The 20,697-nt window shown below is 44.4% G+C and overlaps 1 protein-coding gene across 1 annotated transcript in view; it reads left to right on the top strand.

Moving 5' to 3' along the window:
• The window catches only part of LOC126298374 (uncharacterized), a gene marked incomplete in the record, with an annotated part of 141,431 nt that overhangs the window by 27,876 nt on the left and 92,858 nt on the right, over positions 1-20,697 (top strand). The window contains 1 exon segment of the mRNA XM_049989680.1: positions 10,637-10,676. Within this exon segment, the coding sequence (XP_049845637.1) occupies positions 10,668-10,676 (9 nt within the window).

The raw sequence follows: 20,697 nt of genomic DNA, 5'->3' as shown, positions 1-20,697 counted from the left end.
GTCACCCTTTCCTCTGCATTGCCCTACAGGAAACTTGGTTTCCGGCAATGCGGACCCTGCCCTAGTGGGTATCGGGGTTATTACAAGAACCGGGCAGCTTATGAGAGGGTATCTGGTGGAGTCAGCGTCTACATCCTTAACTCTGTCTACAGCAAATGTGTACCTCTTCACACACCTTTGGAGGCTGCTGTTGTAAGGATGTGGACGCCTCAGCCTATTACTGTCTGCAGTTTGTATTTTCCGCCAGATGGTGATGTCTCGCGTCATGTGTTGGCTGCATTGATAGCACAACTGCCTCCTCTTTTTGTGTTACTGGGCGACCTTAACGCCCATAACCCCCTGTGGGGTAGCGACGCGATTACTGGCCGGGGTAGAGATGTCGAGACTCTTCTCTCGCAGCTTGACCTCTGCCTCTTAAACACGGGAGAGCCGACACATTTCAGCGTAGTCCATGGCACATTTTCGGCCATCGACCTTTCTATCTGCAGCCCCGGACTTTCACCATCCATCCACTGGAGTGTCCATGACGACTTATGTGGTAGTGACCATTTCCCCATCTTTCTGTCATTACCACAGCGTCACTCTTCTGAACGCCCCTCCAGATGGGCTCTGAATAAGGCTGATTGGGGCTTGTTCTCCTCTCTCGCCTCTCTCGCCACTATCGCACCTCCTTCAAATGACACCATTGATGCGGTGGTTCAGTCGGTCACCACCGGCATCGTTTCTGCGGCGGCATCTGCGATTCCCTGTTCATCCGGGTCCCCTCGGCGGAGGACTGTGCCTTGGTGGGCGCCCGAGATCGCAGAGGCGATTAGAGATCGCCGGCGGGCTCTTCAACGCCATAAGCGGCACCCGTCCTTGGAGAATTTCATCGTTTTTAAACAGCTCCGTGCCCGTGCCCGACGCCTTATTCGCCAACGGAAGCAGGAGTGCTGGGAACGGTATGTTTCCACCATTGGCGTCCGTACCTCTGCGTCGCAGGTTTGGGCTAAGATTAGGTGACTCCATGGCTATCGGCCACCTGTCTCTGTCCCTGGGCTTTCGGTGAATGGAGTGGTGTGTCCTGACTCCGACACGACTGCGGACCGGTTAGCAGCGCATTTTGCTCAGTGTTCCGCATCTACGAATTACCCACTGGCCTTCCGCTCCCGGAAACAGCGGTTGGAAAGTTGGAGGCTTTCCTTTCACACGCGCCACGCGGAGTCGTACAATGCTCCTTTCAGCGACTGGGAATTCCAGAGTGCACTATCTGCTTGCCCTGATACGGCTCCTGGGCCAGACCGCATCCACAGCCAGATGCTGAAACACCTCTCTGTGACTTGCCAGCGACGCCTCCTAGATGTTTTTAACCGCATCTGGGTTGAGGGTGTGTTCCCGTCTCAATGGTGAGAAAGCATCGTCCTCCCCGTGTTGAAACCTGGCAAGAACCCGCTGGAGGTGGACAGCTACCGCCCCATAAGCCTCACCAACGTTCTTTGCAAGTTGCTAGAACGTATGGTGAGCTGGAGGTTGAGTTGGCTCCTCGAGTCTCGAGGCCTTCTGGCTCCGTCTCAGGGTGGGTTCCGTAAAGGCCGCTCTGCCGTCGATAATCTGGTCTCCCTAGAGTCTGCCGTCCGTACAGCCTTTGCACGCCGCCAACATCTGGTTGCCGTCTTCTTCGACATGCGGAAGGCGTACGATACGACTTGGCGATATCACATCCTGGCCACACTTCATGGGTGGGGTCTTAGGGGCCCGCTCCCGATTTTTATTCAGAATTTTCTGTCGTCCCGTTCCTTCCGCGTGCAAGTTGCTGCGTCCCATAGTTCCTCCCGGGTCCAGGAGAACGGGGTCCCACAGGGGTCTGTCCTCAGTGTCTCCCTGTTTTTAATTGCGATCAATGGGCTCGCTGAGGCGGTGGGATCGTCCGTCGCAGCTTCGTTGTATGCAGACGACTTCTGCCTCTACTACAGCTCCGCTGGCATTGCAGTTGCTGAGCGCCAGCTGCAGGGCGCTATCCGCAAGGCGGTCATGGGCTGTAGCGCACGGCTTCCAGTTTTCGGCCGCTAAGACCTGCGTTATGCATTTCTGCCGGCGTCGCACGGTTCACCCTGATCCACGCCTTTACCTTGACGATGAACCTCTTGCTGTGGTAGAGACGCATCGGTTCTTGGGACTGGTTTTTGATGCCCGGTTGACTTGGCTGCCTCATATTAGGCAGCTTAAACAAACATGCTGGCGGCATTTAAACGCTCTCCGTTGCCTTAGCCACACCGGATGGGGTGCCGATCGGTCCACCCTTCTCCGGCTGTATCAAGCGCTGATTCAGTCCCGCCTTGATTATGGGTGTGTGGCTTATGGTTTGGCATCGCCATCGTTTGCAATTGCTGGATCCCATCCATCACTGCAGGATCCGACTCGCCACAGGAGCATTTCGGACAAGCCCTGTTGACAGCTTACTTGTGGAGGCTGGTGTTCCTCCATTGCGGATCCGGCGCGACCGACTTCTGGCCGCTTATGCTGCCCACGTTTGTAGCTTGCCAGGGCATCCCAACTACCGTCTCCTGTTCCCGCACTCGATCGTCCATCTTCCAGACAGGCGGCCCCGGTCAGGGTGTACGATCGCGCTTCGCATCCGGGCTCTACTGTGTGGGATTGAGTTTTTTCCTCTCCCGCCTGTTTTCCGGGCCAATCTCCGTCTGCCCCCTTGGTGTGTGCGCGCCGACCATGCATTCGGCTGGATTTGGCACAGGGTCCGAAAGACTCGGTCCCTCCTCCGGCCCTCCGCCGCAACTTTGTTTCTCTCCTTGCCGAGTTTCACGGATCTGCCATGGCCTATACCGATGGTTCGATGGTCTCTGGTCGCACTGGTTACGCTCTTAGTCTAGAGGATCATTGTGAACAACGGTCGCTGGCACCCGGGAACAGTGTATACACTGCCGAGTTGGTTGCCATCTATCGCGCCCTAGAGTATATCCGCTCCCGCTCAGGTGAGTCCTTTGTCATCTGTAGTGACTCCGAGTGGTTTACGAGCTCTTGACCAGTGCTTTCCTCGTTCCCGTCTGGTGATGGCCATCCACGAGTCGCTCCATGCTCTTGCCCGTTGCGGCCGCTCCGTGGTCTTTGTTTGGACCCCAGGTCATGTCGGCATCCCGGGCAATGAGCGGGTTGACACGCTGGCTAAACAGGCAGTGAGTTCACCGGCTCTGGAACTCGGCCTTATGGAGTGTGATCTCCTGTCGCTTTTGCGCCAGAAAGTGCTTGGTGCCTGGGGTGACGAGTGGCGCACCCTGCCCACGCCCAACAAACTTCGGGCGGTGAAGGAGACGACCGGTGTGTGGCGCTCCTCCATGCGGGCCTCTCGGAAGGACTCTGTCGTCCTCTGCCGGCTGCGCGTTGGCCACACGTGGCTGACGCACGGCCATTTGTTGCGCCGGGAGGACCCACCGCTATGTCGCTGCGGGGCAGCTCTGACGGTGGTCCACATTTTGGTGGACTGCCCGCTTTTAACAGGACTCAGGCAGACGTTTGCGCTGCCTGCTACCCTCCCTGCCCTTTTATGTGATGACGTTGCTATGGCGGACCTCGTGTTGTTTTATTCGGGCAGGGGGTTTTTATCGTATGATTTGAGTGTTGGTCCTTTTATTTCCTGTCTTGACTTGGGCCTTTGGCCTGTGGTTTTAAACTGTGGGTTTTAATGTCATTTGGTGGTTGCCTTTTCCTTATTTTCATGGTCGGCCAATCACCTTCACACTCGGTGTGATTTTAGTTCCGTTTGTCTGGTCTTTGTCTGTCTTTCTTGTATTGTCGTCCCTTGTCTCAGTTCTCCGTTTTTAACGACTGACAGTTTTTATTTCGTGTGCTTTTATCGTAGAACAAGGGACCGATGACCTTAGCAGTCTGGTCCCTTCAATCCCACAACCAACCAACCAACCAATTCTCGTTAGAGGCCATAAGCTGTGCTCACCACTTCTGGAAAGATTAAGGTAATTTACTGGTGCAGTTCAGTGTATGTGTGTAAAAATTTTCACTCTAGGCCGCCAAATTGTAAGAGTCGTAATCTTATCTCCTTCTTTGTAAAGAGAAATGAGCTGGTGATATGATCTAAATATCTTACTGGCATCATTGAGTAAAGCATGGTAGTGCTGCCGAAGAATATTGCATGTTATAAGGATTACTACAAATTGGAAGCAGTCTTACAGGAGACGCCGAAAGATACTGTGTAATTTTTCTTACCTACAACAGAAAATTTCTGTGGCTGCATTTCAGTCCACACGATTTCTTAAATTTGTTTGCGTTTGACGAAAGTAACTTCCAGTTAGTTAAAGAACAGGATACAGTGTTTGTTGACTGAAAGTATACTTAAAGCATTGTAGGCTTGTTTAGACATGGTGTTCAGTTTTAATAATACAAAGCAGATTGCCATACAGAATGTGTGCAATAAAATCACCATCACAGTAGCTGACCCTCTTCAATGCTTAGCAGGTTATGATCACTGATTATTTCACAGTACGTTAATTTGTCATGTTTACAACCGAGGTATTTTGTGCAGATGAAATTATTCATTTTCCAGCTAATTAACTCTGTACATATATGGTGTCAACATTAATCATTTGCAGTGTAACATCTCAAAATACTTCACATCAATATTTGTGCTCTCCTCTTCAATGTTGTCAATAACTTTACTTTCTCGGTTCCTTAAATCAAAATTCTGTGTGGTAAGCTAAAAGTTCTCCATTCTAGAGAGCAAAAGGTAAACTGGATGCTAATTACTTACATGTGCCTGCCTACAAAACTTTGAGTTAGATCGCCGCTTACTGTCAATTATAGGCGAATACGTATCCAAATTAGGATAAATCAGGGTGGGGCATCGCAAACTGAATACTACTTGCATGTAGAAGCTTAATAATTTCCGTCCTTGCCCGTATCTCTTCAGATTAGCTTCGTGCTGCTTGTCTGTATTCACTAGACGATGTTATCATCTCGACTCGACTATAGTTGCTGGATTCGACTAAACTGTGCCTTTGGTTCTAAAATTGATACAATCAATCATGGAACTCGTCTGTCCACTGGCCCCTACTGGACTAAGTAGTCTCCATGCCGAAACGAGGATCTTACCTGTTCAGTTCCAGCTGCACCAGCTGTTGGCCTTCTATGCAATCACTATTCGACAATTTGATCGTCGTTTAATGTATCACACGGGTTTTGCATGCGAATGGTGTTGTCTGGATACCTACCCTTGCGCGTTGTTACCAGCTGGAATGCACCTCGCCAGGATCTCCGCTTCTCCTCCCTCGAATCAGCTCCCTGTTTCCTCGCACATTCCTTATGCCCCGCCTCTCCCCATTCGTTCTCAATCAACGAATTTGGACTGACTTATTTCAAGGTCTTAAATGTTGCTCCACGATTCTGCAGCTTCTTACGTTGCTCTTCCTAAGTTTCAGGGTGCTATCGCATATTGTACTGACAACTCTAAAACATGCTGTCACATAGCCTGCCAGTCAGGAGCACCACTTGTTGCCAGGAACATGTATTCTTCTTATGGCGAAGCTGAAGGCTTTTAAGAGCCCTCCGTCTTAATAAACGAACCTCTCTAAAGTTTTATTGTGTAGTGACTAAATGTAGTCTCCAGGCCATTGACGTTTTTCTTACCTTGTATCTGCTATACAGGACCTTCTCGCTGACTGCCATGAGAGTATCTCAGGAACTGAAGCTGCTGTTTGGTTCGATGAGATATTACTCACCTGCTGTCTGCTTTTACGACCCAAGGTGAGAATTTGAGGGCGCAAATGTCATCTGCCTACTCGTTGAGATATACATCTGGTGGGTAGTACCCCACTCTAACAAACTCCATGCTGTAAATGATACTGATGCATGGCATTCTTCCTTTTGTTCCTTACATCGTCTTATGTCGCCTTCATATTGGTCATACGAAGCTAACCCCCTAGTTCTATTTTGTATAGTGAGCCACTCCCTCATCGTAGTTGTGGAGCCCTACATACAGTAGGTCGCATCCTTGTGGAATGCAACTTCATTCTGGCCCTCAGTGCTGAAAGTGGCCTTCAGAATTTTTGGCCTCAAATTTTGGCAGTCTATTAACGGATGGTTGAACTGGTTCTCAGTTACCTCAGAAAGTGTTTTTTTTTTTCAAATGTTTCACTGTACCATTGGGCAGGACAATGTAATAAAGGCATTTAGCGCTGAATGCTGGGTTTTTGGGACCACTGACCCCCCCATCGTTAATGCGCTCTCTTCCAAACCTCTTACTTGTTTTCAATTGTTTTTAAATGCCCTCCGTCTCTTTGTACTACACTATATATGGTTTAAGGTAGTGCTATGTTGAAAAATAGTTGCTACTTAACCCTTTGACTACAGGGTTAGGTACTTCGTGTTTCATATAATCAATATCGACTACACTTAGCTTGTATTGAATGACACTGTGCACATGTCTCATGTGACCTCAATTTTTGGGGACATTTGTTGTGACGGATGCTTCAAAGTTCCACCATAAAAATGGATCACTATATGCTATTGTGAACCACCGATCGATAGATGACAATGCTTCATCACAGATTGTGGTCCTTTCAAGTATACCTGTTAGATTTGTTTATAGGAAGACAATTCCTATGCCGAACAAATTCAGAACCACCAACCCACGTTTCTCCGTGATATTCCTGGATCTTCCCTAGACTAGTGCATAGTGAGCACCTTTTACTTGCACATTGGATTCCTTGTAATTCAGACGCTGTCTACTACTCACAAATCAGGTGGTAAACAGCAGTACATTATCGTATAAGGTTGAGAGTTCATGGAAAAAATGGAGATACTGTTTGTAAAAGACCTAAGGCTAGAGTGGAAACCTCTAAAAGGCAAATAAACAGTCGCGAAATTTCTTGAAAAATAGTGTACGTGAATGTAATATAGACTTACTTGGGGAGACCAACTTAGATTTTGGCGTTCATCAGGCAAAGGGTTATTTGCCGTGATTTTTTTTCCTTCACTAACCTTTCGCAGTCACTGTGCCGCATGGCTGCAGGGTCCTGACGAACAGTGGGAAGTAGTTACAGTAAGAGCGCCATAACACTCCATCGATTTGGAAACGAATTGCTTACACACAGAAACAGCCGTAGCCGAAGTAGTGTTTCTCAATAGTTCCTTGGGATAAAGTGTTAGCAAGAGGAAACATAGCTGACAGTAAAGTTTGAGGACGACGTGGAGGCCTGTTCAGATAGCTTAATGGTTAACGCAATTGCTCGCAGAAAGTTCACTGGAGGTGTATAGCAACCCACTCAGCTATCTAGCCATAAGCATTTGATGAACAAACACAACTTCAAATACGTACTCAGGCGTACAACACATAAAAACTGCTTTAAAAAGTTATTGAATGAAGACTGCACAGTGCGAGCAAGCTTCCGTAACACAGGCTGCCATAATACTCAATATTTCAACGAATAACATTGGTTATGCAGTGTGCTTCAAGACGTCGTTCTCGTTAGTGTCAGACGACACTAGTTTCAGCTACCACTTATCATCTGAACTGATCGTAAGTAGTGAAATAGGACAGGAATGACCAGCTGTGATAAAAGGTACACCGTGTGGTGTCTGCCGTAGTATATATGTAGGTGCACCGTGTGGTGTCTGCCGTAGTATATATGTAGGTGTGTGCGTAGGTGTCCCGTTTCCAGTTTGAGCTACACTGGAAAAAGAATATTCGAATCTTGTAGCTTCTTGTTGATGACCTATGTATAAGTAAAAAAAGTAGTGTACGTTCAGTTGCTACTGTCGGTATTTATAGCTGGTCATCAGATACAGTTAAATGACGAGTGAGTCGGATTTTGCGAAAAGTGCGAATATTGTTCCTATGGTAGTACTGTAGGACGAGATGAGGAAATTAAAGGCCGGCTGGGGCGAACGGGTCAGGTTGTCATTTGATCGGAGCGGGACCAGCCAGTTAAATCCGTGCACTCGGAAAAGTGGCAAGTGACTGAACAATGAAGAGTAAAGGTACCCACTCCAAAATGGAATGTTACCTTTCGATTACACAACAAATAGCACAGATTTAAAGGCTGTCCATTCAAATACCTGAGAATTAAAATAACGACCAACTTAAAATTGGAACTTCCTCATAGACAAAAATACTATGTTCTATAGGCCGAATGCTTAGAAGATGCAGCAAACCTATTCAAGGCTGCATACCCTTAGTTTGTCCGCGTGTGCTAGAGCAGTGCTGTGCAGTATGGGATCCTCACCATATAGGATTGACGGAACACATCGAAAAAATTCAAAGCCGGGCAGGTAGTTCTTTCATGCTATGAAGCCGGGGACAGTTCCAGAGATATGATACGTGAGTTGGTGTGGCAATCATTAACATAATGTTTTTCGTTGCTGCGAGATACATTAGCGAAAGGAAATGATTAACTTTTTCCTTCGAATGCGAAAGTATTTTCTCGACGTCCACTTACACCGGGAGAAAGGATCGTCGTAATGAAATAAGAGATCAGAGTTTGCACGGATGAAATAAATTGCTTGTTTCCGCATGAGTTGTTAGTTCAGAACGGTAGAAGAACAATAGGAAAGTTAGTTTTTAATATGGCTGCACGGTCAGCCACCGTTTACAAAGTAAAATTAAAGCAATAAGAGCCCTCGGTCTCAAAAGGTCTTTTGACCTAGGTTTCGGCACTACTATGAGTGCCTCCATCAGAACTAAAACATTCAAACTGGCATGCAACTGTAGCTCGACGTGTGTGAGCAGCCCATAGTGGCTTGCTTTTTACGTATTGTATTTCAAAAATGTTGACTAAAGCTTTATCGGCTGATATGAAATGGGAGATACGATACTGCGTGAAGAGTTTGACAGAGCACCTGAGTCGAAACAAGGCCCCCGGAGTAGACAACACTGCATTAGAACTACTGACAGCCTTGGAAGAGCCAGTCCTGACAAAACTCTCACATCTGGTGAGCAAGATGTATGAAACAGGCGAAATACCCTCAGACTTCAAGAAGAATATAATTCCAATCCCAAAGAAAGCAGGTGTTGACAGATGTGTAAATTACTGAACAATCAGTTTAATAAGCCACATATGCAAAATACTAACGGGAATTCTTTACAGACGAATGGAAAAACTAGAAGCCGACCTCGGGGAATATCAGTTTGGATTCCGTAGAAATACTGGAACACGTGAGGCAGTACTGACCTTACGACTTATCTTAGAAGAAAAATTAAGGAAAGGCAAACCTACGTTTCTAGAATTTGTAGACCTAGAGAAAGCCCTTGACAATGTTGACTGGAATACTCTTTCAAATTCTAAGGGTGGCAGGGGTAAAACACAGGGAGCGAAAGGCTATTTACAATTTGTACAGAAACAAGATGGCAGTTATAAGAGTCGAGGGGCATGAAAGGGAAGCAGTGGTTGGGGAGGGAGTGAGACAAGGTTGTAGCCTATCCCGATGTTATTCAATCTGTATATTGAGCAAGCAGTAAAGAAAACAAAAAAAATTAGGAGCAGGTATTAAGTCCATGGAGAAGAAATAAAAACTTTGAGGTTCGCCGATGACATTGTAATTCTGTCACAGCAAAGGACTTGTAAGAGCAGTTAAACAGAATGGACAGTGTCTTGAAAGGAAGATATAAGATGAACATCAACAAAAGCAAAACGAGAGTAATGGAATGTAGTCAAGTCGGCTGATGCTGAGAGAATTATATTAGGAAATGAGGCACTTAAAGTAGTAAAGAAGTTTTGCTATTTGGGGAGCAAAATAACCGATAATGGTCAAAGTAGAGAGGGTATCAAATGTAGAATGGCAATGGCAAGGAAAGCGTTTCCGAAGAGAAATTTATTAACACAGAGTATAGATTTGTCAGGAAGTCGTTTCTGGAAGTATTTGTATGGAGCGTAGCCATGCATGGAAGTGAAACATGGACGATAAATTGTTTGGATAAGAGAATAGCTTTCTAAATGTGGTGCTACAGAGGAATGCTGAAGATTAGATGGGTTGATCACATAACTAATGCGGAGGTATTGAATGGAATTGGGGAGAAGAGAAGTTTGTGGCACAACTTGACCAGAAGAAGGGATCGGTTGGTAGGAAATGGCTGAGGCATCAAGGGATCACAAATTTAGCATGTGTAGCAGCTTTACAAATAGAACCTACCTTTCTTCCTATGTGGAAATAACTGACGAACTTCATCTTCGGCAGTAAAATACTTGCTTCTAATTGCCCACGTCGAATACGATGTGCTTGACTGTTTTTGCTTCTTTGCAAGTGGAAAAATTGGTCCTGTTCCATTGCAATCAGTCTCAAACCTTTCCAACCCATTATAGCATCGTCAGAGGAAACCATATCCATGGGTTCTACTGAACATTCTACACACTTCCTAATTAGAAATTCTGACGTTTTATTCCGATTCATTCTAAAGGTACAAGTACCATTTAAATTGTCTCTGATCGTTCTGAAGTACAAATATCCTAATTTTTGAAGAGTTTAATAAAAATGTATCTTTTGACAAAAACAGAAGGCTGACAGCTCGATCTTCCTATCTACCTACCTGCAGTTTCTATCCAAACACAAGTGAAGGAAGTGATATAGCGCGAAGCGTCCACTTGTGTAACTAGATTTTCTATATTTTATTGGTTAATATTTTCTATTTTTGTTCCAGGTTTCCTTCAACAGACTGTGAATCTCCGATAATGGATGAGGTGAGTGCAGTGTAAGACAGCATATAAATGTAAAACTCGCTTTTCTGTTTAACAGCTTCTTATCGTTGTTTTGGTCAATGAGCATAATTTCGAAAAAACCTCCATGATGAATTTGCCCTCTGCATGAGGTGACGGCGGCGCTGATTCGAAGCTTGTCTGGTAAATTTATGTGTGATTGTATGAAGGTAGGAAGAGGGGAAACTGGCCAAAGTAAAAGCTGTCAGCATGGGATGTGCGTCGTGGGCGGGTTGCTCAGTTGGTAGACCACTTGTCCAGAAAGTCATTCCAGACCTGTTTAGAAACACAGTTCTACTATGCCAGAAAGAGTGTAAAATTCTAGTTTGTTGTATTCAATTTATTTGAATTCAGAAAACTAATATACTGTTGAACACGAGTATCTGAATAGGTCGGATTTGAAAAGGCAATGACGGCAATTATGTCGGGATATTATAGCGAAAAATTCGTAGGAAACAGGCATTCTTTCCTTATGCTGTAAATCTTGCAGGACCTAGGTCAGTTAAATACTCCGTAAGTTAGTGTTAAGGCGTCGAGGTATGATGTGTACCTATCACGAAAACGTTAAAATGTTTCGTGGCCTGATTCAGATTACTGAAGTTACATTTACAATGCTCACAAGTGACCCGGAAAACTTAGACGAGCAGTAAACAATTTTCAGTTTCTAGCAAACGCGGGGAAAAGCAGCTTGTCAGTAAACAATCACGAACAAACCAGCAATACTTACTTAAAACGATTTGTAAAGGTTTACTGATGCAATGTCTACTCCTATGGAAACTGTGACGACCAATATTTTCTGAAACTCGAACTGTTTTTGTGATCTTCAATCCGAAGTCTGGTTTGATGTAGCTGTCCGTGCTAGTCTATCCTGCGCAACGTTTTCCTCTAAGCACTACGACCTATATCGATTTGGACTTGTTTACTGTACCCTTCGCCTCCCTGTAAACCCCCACACCCAACCACTTCCCTCCAATACCAAATTGACGATTCCTTGATTCTGAATGTTCTATCAATCGATCCCTTCTTTTAATCAAGTTGGGACATGAATTTTTCTCCCCTAAATTCGATTAAATACTACCCTGTTACGCGATATGACGATCTAATTTTGAGCATTTTTCTATAGCACCACATTTAAATGCATTTGTTGTTTGAAATCTTGTTTCCCTACCACACAAGGCCACACTACAGACAGCTAATAACCAATACATTGTCATCCCACAAATGTCATTGTCAGTGTCTTAATTCAGAACCTGCTTACGAAATATTACGCAAAACATCAGACATCTTCTGGTGTCCCCAGATCTTCTGTCACGATTCTTAAATAGGGTTAGCGATTCTTAAATCATGTTGTGTACAAAGTACTACAAGGTGGTTCCTTTTTCCATTTCCCTCATTTTCATACTATTTAATTTTGTTGTTGTGGTTGTTGTGGTTGTTGTGGTTGTTGTGGTTGTTGTGGTTGTTGTGGTTGTTGTGGTTGTTGTGGTTGTTGTGGTTGTTGTGGTTGTTGTGGTTGTTGTGGTTGTTGTGGTTGTTGTGGTTGTTGTGGTTGTTGTGGTTGTTGTGGTTGTTGTGGTTGTTGTGGTTGTTGTGGTTGTTGTGGTTGTTGTGGTTGTTGTGGTTGTTGTGGTTGTTGTGGTTGTTGTGGTTGTTGTGGTTGTTGTGGTTGTTGTGGTTGTTGTGGTTGTTGTGGTTGTTGTGGTTGTTGTGGTTGTTGTGGTTGTTGTGGTTGTTGTGGTTGTTGTGGTTGTTGTGGTTGTTGTGGTTGTTGTGGTTGTTGTGGTTGTTGTGGTTGTTGTGGTTGTTGTGGTTGTTGTGGTTGTTGTGGTTGTTGTGGTTGTTGTGGTTGTTGTGGTTGTTGTGGTTGTTGTGGTTGTTGTGGTTGTTGTGGTTGTTGTGGTTGTTGTGGTTGTTGTGGTTGTTGTGGTTGTTGTGGTTGTTGTGGTTGTTGTGGTTGTTGTGGTTGTTGTGGTTGTTGTGGTTGTTGTGGTTGTTGTGGTTGTTGTGGTTGTTGTGGTTGTTGTGGTTGTTGTGGTTGTTGTGGTTGTTGTGGTTGTTGTGGTTGTTGTGGTTGTTGTGGTTGTTGTGGTTGTTGTGGTTGTTGTGGTTGTTGTGGTTGTTGTGGTTGTTGTGGTTGTTGTGGTTGTTGTGGTTGTTGTGGTTGTTGTGGTTGTTGTGGTTGTTGTGGTTGTTGTGGTTGTTGTGGTTGTTGTGGTTGTTGTGGTTGTTGTGGTTGTTGTGGTTGTTGTGGTTGTTGTGGTTGTTGTGGTTGTTGTGGTTGTTGTGGTTGTTGTGGTTGTTGTGGTTGTTGTGGTTGTTGTGGTTGTTGTGGTTGTTGTGGTTGTTGTGGTTGTTGTGGTTGTTGTGGTTGTTGTGGTTGTTGTGGTTGTTGTGGTTGTTGTGGTTGTTGTGGTTGTTGTGGTTGTTGTGGTTGTTGTGGTTGTTGTGGTTGTTGTGGTTGTTGTGGTTGTTGTGGTTGTTGTGGTTGTTGTGGTTGTTGTGGTTGTTGTGGTTGTTGTGGTTGTTGTGGTTGTTGTGGTTGTTGTGGTTGTTGTGGTTGTTGTGGTTGTTGTGGTTGTTGTGGTTGTTGTGGTTGTTGTGGTTGTTGTGGTTGTTGTGGTTGTTGTGGTTGTTGTGGTTGTTGTGGTTGTTGTGGTTGTTGTGGTTGTTGTGGTTGTTGTGGTTGTTGTGGTTGTTGTGGTTGTTGTGGTTGTTGTGGTTGTTGTGGTTGTTGTGGTTGTTGTGGTTGTTGTGGTTGTTGTGGTTGTTGTGGTTGTTGTGGTTGTTGTGGTTGTTGTGGTTGTTGTGGTTGTTGTGGTTGTTGTGGTTGTTGTGGTTGTTGTGGTTGTTGTGGTTGTTGTGGTTGTTGTGGTTGTTGTGGTTGTTGTGGTTGTTGTGGTTGTTGTGGTTGTTGTGGTTGTTGTGGTTGTTGTGGTTGTTGTGGTTGTTGTGGTTGTTGTGGTTGTTGTGGTTGTTGTGGTTGTTGTGGTTGTTGTGGTTGTTGTGGTTGTTGTGGTTGTTGTGGTTGTTGTGGTTGTTGTGGTTGTTGTGGTTGTTGTGGTTGTTGTGGTTGTTGTGGTTGTTGTGGTTGTTGTGGTTGTTGTGGTTGTTGTGGTTGTTGTGGTTGTTGTGGTTGTTGTGGTTGTTGTGGTTGTTGTGGTTGTTGTGGTTGTTGTGGTTGTTGTGGTTGTTGTGGTTGTTGTGGTTGTTGTGGTTGTTGTGGTTGTTGTGGTTGTTGTGGTTGTTGTGGTTGTTGTGGTTGTTGTGGTTGTTGTGGTTGTTGTTGTTGTGGTTGTTGTGGTTGTTGTGGTTGTTGTGGTTGTTGTGGTTGTTGTGGTTGTTGTGGTTGTTGTGGTTGTTGTGGTTGTTGCGGTTGTTGCGGTTGTTGCGGTTGTTGCGGTTGTTGCGGTTGTTGCGGTTGTTGCGGTTGTTGCGGTTGTTGCGGTTGTTGCGGTTGTTGCGGTTGTTGCGGTTGTTGCGGTTGTTGCGGTTGTTGTTGTTGTTGTTGCGGTTGTTGTTGTTGTTGCGGTTGTTGTTGTTGTTGCGGTTGTTGTTGTTGCGGTTGTTGTTGCGGTTGTTGTTTTCAGTCCTGAGACGCATTTGATGCAGCTCTCCATGCTACTCTATCCTGTGCAAGCTTCATCTCCCAGTACCTACTGCAACCTACATCCTTCGGAATCTGCTTAGTGTAATCTCTTGGTCTCCCTCTACGGTTTTTACCCTCCACGCTGCTCTCCAACACTAAATTGGTGATCCCTTGATGCCTCAGACATTTCCTACCAACCGATCGCTTCTTCTGGTCAAGTTGTGCCACAAACTTCTCTTCTCCCCATTCATATTCAATACCTCCTTATTAGTTATATGATCTGCCCATCTAATCTTCAGCATTCTTCTGTAGCACCACATTTCGAAAGCTTCTATTCTCTTCTTGTCCAAACTATTTATCGTCCATGTTTCACTTCCATACATGGCTACACTCCATACAAACACTTTCAGAAAAGACTTACTAACACTTAAATCTATACTCGATGTTAACAAATTTCTCTACTTCAGAAACGCTTTTCTTGCCATTGCCAGTCTACATTTTATATCCTCTCTACTTCAACCATCAGGTATTTTGCTCCCCAAATAGCAAAACCCCTTTACTACTTTAAGGTTCTCATTTCCTAATCTAATTCCCTCTGCAGCACCCGACTTAATTCGACTACATTCCATTATCTTCGTTTTGCTTTTGTTGTTCATCTTATATCCTCCTTTCAAGACACTGTCCATTCCGTTCAACTGCTCTTCCAAGTCCTTTGCTGTCTCTGAGAGAATTACAATGTCATCGGTGAACCTCAAAGTTTTTATTTCTTCTCATGGATTTTTATACCTAATCCGAATTTTTATTTTGTTTCCTTCACTGCTTGCTCTATATACAGATTGAATAACCCTGTCTCACTCCCTTCCCAACCACTGCTTCCCTTTCAATCCCCCTCGACTCATAACTGCCATCTGGTTTCGGTACAAATTGTAAATAGCCTTTCGCTCCCTGTACTTTACCCCTCCTACCTTCAGAATTTGAAAGAGTATTCCAATCAACATTGTCAAAAGCTTTCTCTAAGTCTACAAATGCTAGAAACTTAGGTTTGCCCTTCCTTAATCTAGCTTCTAAGGTAAGTCGTGAGGTCAGTATTGCCTCACGTGTTCCAACGTTTCTACGGAATCCAAACTGATCTTCCCCGAGGTCGGCTTCTAGTTTTTCCATTCGTCTGTAAAGAATTCATGTTAGTATTTTGCAGCTATGGCTTACTAAACTTATTGTTCGGTAATTTTCAAATCTGTCAACACCTGCTTTCTTTGGGATTGGAGTCATTACATTCTTCTTGAAGTCTGAGGGTATTTCGCCTGTCCCATACATCTTGATTACCAGATGGTAGAGTTTTTCAAGGACTGGCTCTCCCAAGGCCGTCAGTAGTTCCAATGGAATGTTGTCTACTCCGGGGGCCTTGCTTCGACTCAGGTCTTTCAGTGCTCTGTCAAACTCTTCACGCAGTATCGTATCTCCCATTTCATCGACATCCTATTCCATTTCCATAATATTGTCCTCAAGTACTTCGCCCTTGTATAGACCCTCTATATACTCCTTCCACTTTCCTGCTTTCCCTTCTTTGGTTATAACTGGGTTTCTATCTGAGCTCTTGATGTTCATAGAAGTGGTTCTTATCTCCAAAGTCTCTTTAATTTTCTGTTGGCAGTATCTACCTTACCCCTAGTGAGATAAGCCTCTACATCCTTACATTTGTCCTCTAGCCATCCCTGCTTAGCCATTTTGCACTTCCTGTCGATCTCATTTATGAGACGTTGGTATTCCATTTTGGCTGCTTCATTTACTGAATTTTTATATTTTCTTCTTTCATCAATTAAATTCAATATTTCTTCTGTTACCCAAGGATTTCTACTAGCCCTCGTCTTTTTACCTACTTGATCCTCTGCTGCCTTCACTACTTCATCCCTCATAGCTACCCATTCTTCTCCCACCGTATTTCTTTCCCCCATTCCTGTCAATTGCTCCCTTATGCTCTCCCTGAAACTCTGTACAACCTCTGGTTCTCTTAGTTTATCCAGGTCCCATCTCCTTAAATTCCCGCCTTTTTGCAGTTTCTCTAGTTTTAATCTACAGGTCATAACCAGTAGATTGTGGTCAGTCCACATCTGCCCCAGGAAATGTCTTAAAATTTAAAACCTGGTTCCTAAATCTGTCTTACCATTATATAATCTATTTGAAACCTGTCAGTATCTCCAGGCTTCCTCCATGTATACAGCCTTTTGATTCTTCAACTAAGTGTTAGCTTTAAGTTGTGCTATGTGCAAAACTCTACCAGGCGGCTTCCTCTTTCATTTCTTTGCCCCAGTCCATATTCACCTACTACGTTTCCTTCTCTCCCTTTTCCTACTACAGTATTAGTCACCCATGACTCTTAAATTTTCGTCACCCTTAACTATCTGAATAATTTCTTTTGATCATACATTTAAATTTCTTAATCATCTGCAGAGCTAGTTGGCATATAAACTTGTACTACTGTAGTAGGTGTGGGCTTCATATCTATCTTGGCTACAATAATGCGTTCAGTACGCTAACCCATGGTCTAGGGGTATCGTGTTTGATTCATAATCAAAACGTCTTCGGGCCCGGGTTCGATCCCTGCCGCTGCCTAAATTTTGATAATCAGTATTGGCGGCCGAAGACTTGTGGCATAAGAAGTCAGCCTCATTCTGCCAACGGCCTTGTCAAAGAGGGCGGAGGAGCGGATAGAGGTTCAGGGCACTCTTGTCCTAGGGGTGAGAAATTGCCCCTAAAGGCGGAATAATCAGCAATGATCAACGACATGAGGATGCAGATGGCAATGGAAGCCACTGCATTAAAGACACGTAACGTGTATCCACAGGACATGTGGCCTGTAGTATAAGTGTCATGATGATCTCTCCATTGGCAAAAGATTCCGGAATAGTCCCCCATTCGGATCTCCGGGATTGAATAATCAACGAAAGGATAGTCTTCTACCAGTCGGGGCGTGGAATGTCAGAAGCTTGAACGTGGTAGGGAAACTAGAAAATCTGAAAAGGGAAATGCAAAGGCTCAATCTAGATGTAGTAAGGGTCAGTGAAGTGGAAGGAAGACAAGGATTTCTGGTCAGATGAGTGTCGGGTAATATCAACAGCGGCAGAAAATGGTGTAACAAGTGTAGGATTCGTTATGAATAGGAAGGTAGGGCAGAAGGTGTGTTACTGTGAACATTTCAGTGACTAGGTTGTTCTAATCAGAATCGACAGCAGACCAACACCGACAACGATAATTCAGGTATACATGCCGACGTCGCAAGCTGAAGATGAACAGATAGTGTATGAGGATATTGAAAGGGTAATGCAGTATGTAAAGGGGGTCGAAAATCTAATAGTCATGGGCGACTGGAATGCAGTTGTAGGGGAAGGAGTAGAAAAGGTTACAGGAGAATATGGGCTTGGGACAAGGAATGAAGAGGAGAAAGACTAATTGAGTTCTGTAATAAGTTTCAGCTAGTAATAGCGAATACCCTGTTCAAGAATCACAAGAGGAGGTGGTATACTTGGAAAAGGCCGGGAGATGTGGGAAGATTTCAATTAGATTACATCATGGTCACAGATTCCGAAATCATACTGGATTGTAAGGCGTACCCAGGAGCACACACTCAGATCACAATATAGTAGTGATGAAGAGTAGGCTGAAGTTCCTGACATTAGTCAGGAAGAATCAATACGCCAAGAAGTGGGATATGGAAGTTCTAAGGAATGACGAGCTACGTTTGGAGTTCTCTAACGCTATAGATACAGCAATAAGGAATAGCGCAGTAGGCAACACAGTTGATGAGGAATGGACGTCTCTAAAAAGGGCCATCATAGGTACAAAGAAGGTAGTTGCGAAGAAACCATGGGTAACAGAAGAAATACTTCAGTTGATTGATGAAAGGAGGAAGTACAAACATGTTCCGGAAAAATCAGGAATACAGAAATAAAAGTCGCTGAGGAATGAAATAAATAGGAAGTGCAGGGAAGCTAAGACGAAATGGCTGCAGGAAAAATGTGAAGACATCGAAAAAGATATGATTGTCGGAAGGACAGACTCAGCATACAGGAAAGTCGAAACAACCTTGGGTGACATTAAAAACAACGGTGGTAACATTAAGAGTGCAACGGGAATTCCACTGTTAAATGCAGAGGAGAGAGCAGATACGTGGAAAGAATACATTGGAGGCCTCTATGAGGGTGAAGATTCTTCTGATGTGATAGAAGAAACAGGAGTCGATTTAGAAGAGAGAAGGGATCCAGTATTAGAATCGGAATTTAAAAGAGCATTGGACGACTTACGTTCAAGTAAGGCAGAAGGGATAGATAACATTCCATCAGGATTTCTAAAATAATTAGAGGAAGTGGCAACAAAACGACTATTCACGTTGGTGTGTAGAATGAGTCTGGCGACATACCTTCTGACTTTCGGAAAAGCATCATCCACCCAATTCCGAAGACGGCAAGAGCTGACAAGTGCGAGAATTATCGCACAATCAGCTTAACAGCTCATGCATCGAAGCTGCTTACAAGAATCATACAGAAGAATGGAAAAGGAAATTGAGAATGCGCTAGGTGAAGATCAGTTTGGCTTTAGGAAAAATAAAGGCACGAGAGAGGCAATTCTGACGTTCCGGCTAATAATGGAAGCAAGGCTAAAGAAAAATAGACACGTTCATAGGATTTGTCGACCTGGAAAAAGTTAGACAATATAAAATGGTGCAAGCTGTTAAAGATTCTTAAAAAGTAGGGGTAAGCTATAGGGAGAGACAGGTCATATACAATATGTAAAACAACCTAGAGAGAACAATAAGAGTGGCCTATAAAGAACGAAGTGCTCGTATTAAGGAGTAAGACAACGCTGTAGCCTTTCGCCCCTACTCTTCAATCTGTACATCGAGGAAGCAATGATGGAAATAAAAGAAAGGTTCAGTAGTGGAATTAAAATACAAGGTGAAAAGATATCAATGATACGATTCGCTGGTGACATTGCTATCCTGAGTGAAAGTGAATAAGAATTAAATGATCTGCTGAACGGAATGAACAGTGTAATGAGTACACAGTATGGTTTGAGAGTAAATCGGAGATAGACGAAGTTAATGAGAAGTAGTAGAAATGAGGACAGCGAGAAACGTATCAGGATTGATGGTAACGAAGTCAATGAAGTTAAGGAATTCTGCTACCTAGGCAGTAAAATAACCAATGACGGACGGAACAAGGACATCAAAAGCAGACTCGCTATGGCAAAAAAGGCATTTCTGGCCAAGAGAAGTCTACTAATATCAAATACCGGCATTAATTTAGGAAGAAGTTTCTGATGATGTACGTCTGGAGTACAACATTGTATGGTAGTGAAACATGGACTGTGGGAATACCGGAACAGAAGAGAATCGAAGCATTTGATATGTGGTGCTATAGACGAATGTTGAAAATTAGGTGGACTGATAAGGTAAGGAATGAGGTTGTTCTACGCAGAATCGGAGAGGAAAGGAATATGTGGAGAACACTGATAAGGAGAAGGGACAGGATGATAGGTCATCTAAGACATGAGGGAATGACTTCCATGGTACTAGAGGGAGCTGTAGAGGGCAAAAACTGTAGAGGAAGACAGAGATTGGAATACGTCAAGCAAATAATTGAGGACGTAGGTTGCAAGTGCTACTCTGAGATGTAGAGGTTAGCACAGGAAAGGAATTGGTGGCGGGCCGCATCAAACTAGTCAGTAGACTGATGACAAAAAATGCTGTTTGTAGTAGCTTAACCGCATTCCTGTTTCCCTATTCATTATTAAACCTACTCCTGCATTACCCCTATTCGATTTTGTATTTATAACCCTGTATTCACCTGACCAAAAGTCTTGCTCCTCCTGCCACCGAACTTCACTAATTCCCACTATATTTAACTTCAACGTATCCATTTCCCTTTTTAAATTTTCTAACCTAGCTGCCCGATTAAGGGATCTGACATTCCACGCCCCGATCCGTAGAACGTCACTTTTTTCTCCTGATAACGACGTCCTCTTGAGTAGTCCCCGCCCGGAGATCAGAATGGGGGACAATTTTACCTCCGGAATATTTTACCCAAGAGGACGCTATCATTTAATCATACAGTAAAGCTGCATGCCCTCGGAAAAATTACGGCCGTAGTTTCCCCTTGCTTTCAGCCGTTCGCAGTATCAGCACAGCAAGGCCGTTTTGGTTATTGTTACAAGGCCAGATCAGTCAATCATCCAGACTGTTGCCCTTGCAACTACTGAAAAGGCTGCTGCCCCTCTTCAGGAGCCACACGTTTGTCTGGCCTCTCAACAGATACCCCTCCGTTGTGGTTGCACCTACGGTACGGCTATCTCTATCGCTGAGGCACGCAAGCCTCCCCACCAACGGCAAGGTCCATGGTTCATGGGGGAAGTTACCTATCGCTGGTT

The sequence above is a fragment of the Schistocerca gregaria genome, chromosome X (genome assembly GCF_023897955.1).
Source record: "Schistocerca gregaria isolate iqSchGreg1 chromosome X, iqSchGreg1.2, whole genome shotgun sequence".
In the NCBI taxonomy this organism is placed as follows: domain Eukaryota; kingdom Metazoa; phylum Arthropoda; class Insecta; order Orthoptera; family Acrididae; genus Schistocerca; species Schistocerca gregaria.
The sequence above is the reverse complement of the archived record's forward strand: the minus strand, read 5'-3'. Positions and strand labels throughout refer to the sequence as shown.